At 33.5% G+C, this 7,570-nt stretch overlaps 1 protein-coding gene across 1 annotated transcript; it reads right to left on the reverse strand.

The window, feature by feature from the left end:
- Positions 1-5,028: 5,028 nt before the first annotated feature.
- LOC108980317 (magnesium-dependent phosphatase 1-like) lies at positions 5,029-7,570 on the reverse strand. The gene is made up of 4 exons (XM_018951182.2): positions 7,228-7,570; positions 5,842-6,013; positions 5,610-5,726; positions 5,029-5,413 (listed from the first exon to the last, which is right to left on the reverse strand). The coding sequence occupies exons 1-4, from the start codon at positions 7,338-7,340 to the stop codon at positions 5,237-5,239; spliced, it is 579 nt and encodes a 192-aa protein (XP_018806727.1). The 5' UTR covers positions 7,341-7,570; the 3' UTR covers positions 5,029-5,236.

Here is a 7,570-nt window from a genome sequence, read left to right on the forward strand (position 1 = left end):
GGTCTTCCTTTCCCGTACATTTTAAAGACTCCGTTTTGGCGTATTTTATTTTATTTTGATTTCTCTTTTTATGTTTTGTGGAAGACGAAGCCAACGGCCCAGATTTGTCCTTGCTCTGCCTAATGATGAGCCACAGAACCAATCATTGAACAGCAGTTACTTTTTTTATTTATTAATTTATTATTAAAATGAATGAACAAATATCAGACGTTGATTCGGTCGCAAGTGGGAATCACTACCGTCAAAATTTGCTGGCGTGGCTATTTCCATGCCCAATCATTGCGTGTATGTGAGGTTCAAGTAAAATCCTCCTTTTGGACCCCAACGAAAATAAAATAAATATTAAATAAAGTGTTGAATTATTGAAGTCTACCCCCGAGCTTTTGTCTTGCTCTTGGTAAATTATGTTATTTTTATATATTTTATTAATATGATTGATTAAAATAATTATTTTATATTAAAAAAATAGAATAATTAATTATATTAATAAATTATAAAAAAAATATGTAAAAATAACTACACATAAATTTTTTAATAAAATTAAATGTATTTAATTGATATTATAAAGTATCATGCACCAAAGAAAAATAATAATAATTAAATGTTTATATTGCAAAATCTCTCATATTTTGGACCAAATTTTCTCGATGATCACTTCCCTTACCTTACTTTTAAGTCGATCATTATTCATTAACATACTTCCACTAATGCATGTGCTCCTTCAACCTTTCATGGTCAATCCCCTTGCTTTTATCTTCACCCTATCATGACTCTCCTTTGTCACCTTTGGCATAGATTTGTTTGGTAATCATCATATTCATAATCTAGCCCCCCAACTTTAGCTCAATTCCAAGATTATAAATAGTAGTGGAATTCATATTAAAGTACTAAACGTTAAAACTTAGATAATGACATTAAAGTAATGTTATTCTTCATTCTAAATTGTATAGAAATTATATTTGATAATGTGACACGTCTTAAGAAACTGTTCATTTAAGACATAGACATTTGAAATCATATAAAGCATAATACGTCAACAAATGTGATTGAAAATGACAAGAATTAAGATGATGAATAATATTTCTCTGGAAACTAACATTTTGACATAACCCTTAAATCACGACACTCTTGATCACTTCTACATTGGTTGGTCTAGGTAGTCATTATACTCATAATCTAGCAATCTTTAGCTCAATTCCAAGATTATAATTAGTAGTGGGATCCATATTACAGTACTAAAAATGTTAGAACTTAAATGGGTGACACTTTTGTGCTGACATTAAGCCCTGGTTTGGATTTAGGAGTGAGATCTCATCTCACACCGTACAGACAACTCATCTCTTAACCAAACGGTCAAAACAAGTTTTCTCATCAGATTTTAATTTACTTTTCGAAAACGACAAACAAGGGCAAACGGTCAGTACTTTTCAGAAGGAATTGATTCTATTCAGCTTTCCTAGCAAAAAATAAAATGAAACTTTCAAAAAATAAAATAAAATATATTTTATGTTTATAATAATAAAAATATAAAATAAAATGATTTTATAAATATTTCATAAAATTTTAAAATGTTGTAAATAAAATATATTTTTATTTGATATTTTTTTTATATAATTTGATTTTATAAAAATTTTATCATATTAAAATATTATTATGAATTATATTATAAAAAAATTGGGTATGTAATTTAAAAAATTATTATAACTTATTTATAATAAATAAAATAAAATCATTACAAATACTATGTGATTATTCATGGGATCCACATCTATCAATTATCTAACAATTTAAAACCATTTTATCTCACTTTCAATCTAAACATCTAAAATTTTTAAAAATTTTCTCAATTCATAAATATCACTATTATTCATAAATGATTTTAATTCATTTGATCTCATTTCTCAATCGTAACGAACCTTAGGTGTAAACCTCTATTTCTTTTTACTTTCCGCGTCCGTACTATTATAGAATCAATGCTAGTGGATAACTTTTTTTTGGTCACTTTCTTTGCAATTTAAAGAAAGGGACGCATGCATTAGTGGAGTTAATTTAGTGCTCATTTCAAAAGACTTTTGTCCAGCTAAAAACACACACACAGAGCTTATTGTAAAAAAAAAATCTTTGGTCATCTTAAATACAATATCTTTTACAACAAAGTTTATGGCAATGTCACTGCGTAAAAGATATTAACTTTTTTTAATGTCAAGTCTTTTATCTAATTTAAAATTCAAATTTTATATAACCAAATTCCCATTTTACACATAAATTATAAAACAAGAACTACTAAGGTGGTAGTCCAGTTGGTACGAGTTGGTATTTCATGACTTCGAGATTAGGAGTTCGAGTTATGACGTAAGTTGAAACCACTAATAATAATAAAGTCTGACCTTTGGGCCATGTGATGAGCTTTGGACCAACTGGATACTTTGGTGGTACTGTGGTGGCGGACTCGCCCTTGAGACAGTAGCTATGGCTCAAATCGAATATTCTGCAACGAGGAGGGGCTTCAATAGTCACGCCCAGGGAGGATTGTTATACTAGTCGCCCCCACCTCCTCTTTCGCTTAGGAAAAAAAATGTTATAAAACAAGAATTGTATATGGGACTGGACATTATTCCATCTCCAAAGAATAACTCATACTTGAAGAACATGGAAGATGAGAATGGGGTTGAAGGGGGTGAGATTGGTGTTGAGATATACCACACACTGAATGTGGAAAAACTCCGAGGTGCCAAAAAATTCAGCATTCTTCTTCTTCTTTCTTCTTTCTTCTTTCTTTTTCACTTTGCTCTTTTTCATATCCTTTTGGGAATCTCTCTCTCTCTCTCTATCATGTCTCAAATCTATTTCTCTTTAGTTATGCTTTTGTTAGATTGCTTTTAGAGGAAATAAACACTATATTTATACTTTCTCCTTTTTATTTTTCTTTTACCCATTTTGGCTTTTTCTGTTACTTCAAAAAAAAAAAATTGTCATTTCAAATGAAATCAACTCTCATTCAAAAAAAGAATTTTTTCTCAAATATAAGCATAACATAAATTAACTAAATGGTTATAACGATACAAGATTCAATGAAGTGAGAGTCTCCAACAATCATTCCAAAACAAGCAAAAGTAATATAAAATAAAAAATAAAAAAGCGGCATCTAGAGTCAAAAGTTTGACTCTATTAGACGGTGGATGAAGTAAGGAGCAGGCTTGAGATACTAAGGAGAAGCCGCTTAAAACGGTTTTAATATAATCTAATAAATAGAATATAAAACTAGGACTAAAAGTAGCAGCAACTCTTATTCAATTGTGTGTGTGTGAGTGTTTTTTATTTTTTGCTTTTAAAATGTGGATAATCATTCCCCTCCTCGGATCGTCCCAGCATATCTCATGATATCACCATAGTATCCTATGCATTCTGGTCCACTATTGACCATAGTTTTTATACAACAGAAAAAAGAGTAACTTTTTGCAAGCAATTTAAATATATCAACCTACCTTGCAACCTTCTTTCTTGGTATCCAAACACGTCCATTTTCTTTTCTTCCTTTTTCTTCTTATATTGAGAAAGTAAAGTAAAAAAGATAACTCCTCCAATAAATAAATAAGTGTTCTTTAGATCATCCCATGCACCTAATAACTGCAGAGCCAAACAGAGAATGCGGTGTTGGACTTAGAATTTTAGGTTAAATGTTTGGACCCTCAGGAATTTTGAGTAAAAAGAGTCAATTAGTGGAGGAAAAAATTTAGTATGTCAACATTTCTGCCTTTTTTAAGACCATAAATGGAAAACAAAGGTAAAGCTAATGACGCTAAGCTTGCTTTCCCATTTCAAATCTATTTCAGTTTTAACGGTGGGATATGCCATATTATCTCAGTTATGGGTATAATATGGAATAATGCTACTATGTCGCCCTATTTTGTTTCCTCATTTTGACCGCTCATGCATTTATTTATTTTTTTTACTTTTTTTTCATTTACCTACTAATTAAAGAAGTGACTATTAGTGTATTAGTAGGAGAAAAGAGCTAAAGCATCAAAAGAACTGAGAGAAAAGAGATGATATGTTGCTCAATGTAGGAGACAAGGAAGCTTGAAGATTAGATAAAAGAGTATTGCTACAGAGCAGCTATTGTAGCTGTGCACACATTGCACACACTACGTGGTTGCTTATGCTCTTTTAGTTTTTTTTTTCATTTTGCACCAGACCTTCCCAAGTTCCCCTTTCTCTCATACCGTCTCTCTCTCATCTCATCTATCTCTCATCTCAGTCTCTCTCTCTCATCTCGGACTCTCTCTCTCATACCGTCTCTCTCTCATCTCCGACTCTCTCTCTCATCTCTGACTTTCTCTATCATCTCTGACTCTGTCTCTCATCTTGGACTCTCTCTCATCAACATCTCTCTCTCTCATCTCTGCTCTCTCTCTCATCTCTATATTATCAATGGCTGCTTGTGTGACACGTAATATGTGCAATTTGAACGCAGCAAAACAGTGGCTGCTATCAAGACTTTTTCTAGATAAAATGGAAAAGGGAGCAATTTACACATCTAGTAGAAGCACATGAAAAGCTACACAATCAGTTGAAGGTCGGTAATGACTGGGAGCAGGAGAGTTCTACATTGCTTAACGAAATCAGTGCAACCAAGCCCTAACTCATGAAGAAAGCTAAGAAAGCATCTGGAAACTATAGTTTCTGAATTCCAGATACTGTTTAAGAATGCTTCTGCAGAGTGCCAGGACGCAAAATCTATTTCTGTTTTCACAGTGTTAGACACTTTAGCATACATTTCTGCAAAATATAGAATAACTCTTCTTACTTATTCTGGGCGCAGAAAAATTGTCATAAAGAACAAAAAAGCATCCCTTAGGAAATAACAAGAGACAGGAGAGGGGATTTCCTGCAAACTAGAAATCAGGTCAACCATTGACAATAGACCATAATAACACCATGATTCCTAAAAGAATTCCATTGGCTCAGAAATACTGTCATGCTAGTAAACAACACATGCACACAAAAGCTATACACACTATCACAATATTTAAATTGCGAACATGTATCTTATTCAATTGTTTTATTAGCAAATAAATATACCCCAATAGGTCATCAGACGAATGTGGTGTAGTTATGAAATGGTTATTTGATGGTATAGATAAATAATGTGCAATACAACGTGTATCACAAAGTTGCAGTACATTTGATGGTTTGAGTAAAAAAACTACAACAATCACATTTGAAATACTAAGCATCATTCCACTTTCAAGGCCATACATGACTCCACACCAGAGGGAGATTCAATTCTGCTTGCCCCTGCTAGATGATTTTGAGTCCCTGACATCTGAGAAAATTCTGATAGTCCATGCCTCAAAACTCCAAGGTTTACCCCATCGCCGACCAATATGCTTGTTACGCCCATTTTTGATACCTATCAATGCCATTGTAGAATTCAAACTATTTGTTGAAGGTTCGCCTAACTAGAGACACCAACATTTTTCTGGATAGTTACTTGAGATGTATGAGATGCTCTAAAGATTTCTATGAACCTAATGCTTCGCATGCTTAAGGAAGAAACATGGTAAACAGTTTCAAAAACTGAAATGGCAGGCAAGGGGCAATATTACCGCTTGAATATTCCTATCTTCATCATCAAAGAAGAGCATTGAAGTGAAAGGTACCCCGGTACTTCTTTGAATTCTTTGGAAATGATCTGTTTTGTGAGTCTGACTGGCAAAAATTTCCTGCATAATATCCATTATATTCTTTAGAAGAGAGAATGGAAAAACCTTCTTAATACTTTTTCCTTAACATCCAGAAATTGAAAAGAGGTGAAGAAAATGCTTCATTGAGGCTCACCAGGGCCACAAACATGGATTGGATACCCAATTTATCTAGAAATTTTTTGGCTATATCAGGAGTTGGCGATCTAGAAGCAATAGCCACGTTCATTCCACTATCCTTAAGTGCATAGAATATGCCCCTGGCCTGTGGATACAGATATGGCTCGTCATCCTCATAGCAGCACTCACTGTTGATTTACCATGAAAGTTGTTAGCATCAATAATCAGGTCACCTTTGCAATTTAGCAAGAAATCAAGCACTGCATTTGTTTGTATAATATAGATTTGGTGAAAGATAGTTTATCAATTAACCACGAAAGTTGTTTAGCCTCAAGACCACTTCACATTTTCAATTTTGCAGGAAATTGAGCACTGTCTACATGTGATACCTCATATGATAAGGATAAGGGTAGATAGTGTATGAGATTCCACATTATTTGAGAATGAGAAGTTATTGCTCTTTATAATGTTCCAATGAGGCTCCAGTTGTATTATTGACTAGTCCAGGCCAGTGATTTGAGCCTTCCATTTGGGCGTTACAGTACAATATGTAGAATATAGGTTCCATAACATAGTCAATATACTACCACAACAAATGTTGACAATACATCATAGTCAGCCATTTTCCGTGCATAGTATATATTTCTTGATATTCTTGTACATTATGATCATTTGTTGAGTCACCTGAACACCGTACTACAACCAAGGCTCTAATAGAGAAGAACTAAAACATGGTAGATATGGAACCACAACACAAATTTTCAGCTTTTAATAGATTAATCGAGTCAGTGCAGTATTTTAGGAAGAAAAAAGTGCAGGCTCTTTTGAGGAAAAAGACAATCATGCTTCCCATAACCCAGTGAACAACGATTTGATTTCACTCTTGCTCTCCAATCAATAGGATGACCACAAAGTTCACAAACTAAACAAGTAATTATTAGGTAGTCTTACAGACACGTGGTACTCCTTTGCTATAATAGAATGCGATGTCAGTTAAAATTAGTGTTTAGGTAAGCAATTTTAATTATATGGCATATCGGATATGAGTTTGTAAGTATTGTATAATCGTTTTGAAAAAGAATAAAATTTACTATTAAAAGATTTATTTTGTTCACGTGGATCATTCACTATTTTCAAAATGATTATAAGACGTTTGCATTCGCACAATTGCAACCATCATTTCATTTGTCATATGCATATACTCCTGCAGTAAAAAACCAACACTCTCGATGCAAAAATAGAACCCATTCATTGTTCTTACAAACCCACTATGAATTATGATAATAGTCATGATCTAAAGTCAAAGCTGCATGAATTTTTACCAAAACAAAGGACGATAGAAAAAAGAAAAAAGGAAAATAGAGAGGGAGTGAGTATGCAGTGATTTGCATATATAATATACCAATAGAAAGGCCAGAAAGTATGATCGAGATCGAAGACAACTAGGCGAGGAAGATTTTGGTGGAGATTGATTATCTGCAGTGCCTCGTTCTTCACCTTATCGTCTTCCTCCATAGCAAGGTCTTTCGTCAATATCTTGCAGGTCGCCACAGCTCCCGTGAACGGATTGCATGCACCTACTTTGGATCGAATTGAGTATGTAAGACGTGGGAATGGTCGTCGTTTCACGTTCTTTTTCAATACACGCAACCTCTGATCAGTACGGCGGTCTCAGAACTTCAGCGCAACTTACGTTAATTGGGTAATACGTCTACCCATAACGCGTCTAGAAAAATAAATTGGGC

This window comes from Juglans regia, chromosome 11 (genome assembly GCF_001411555.2).
Source record: "Juglans regia cultivar Chandler chromosome 11, Walnut 2.0, whole genome shotgun sequence".
Taxonomy (NCBI): Eukaryota; Viridiplantae; Streptophyta; class Magnoliopsida; order Fagales; family Juglandaceae; genus Juglans; species Juglans regia.

What these genes read in the sequence shown, in the direction of transcription:
- LOC108980317 (XM_018951182.2), bottom strand. Translation starts at nt 7,340, where the DNA reads ATGGAGGAAGACGATAAGGTGAAGAACGAGGCACTGCAGATAATCAAT. An exon ending in AATCCATGTTTGTGGCCCTG is followed by an intron (nt 5,727 to 5,841) that starts GTGAGCCTCAAT and finishes GATATTATGCAG; the next exon opens with GAAATTTTTGCCAGTCAGAC. An exon ending in AAGATAGGAATATTCAAGCG is followed by an intron (nt 5,414 to 5,609) that starts GTAATATTGCCC and finishes TGGCATTGATAG; the next exon opens with GTATCAAAAATGGGCGTAAC.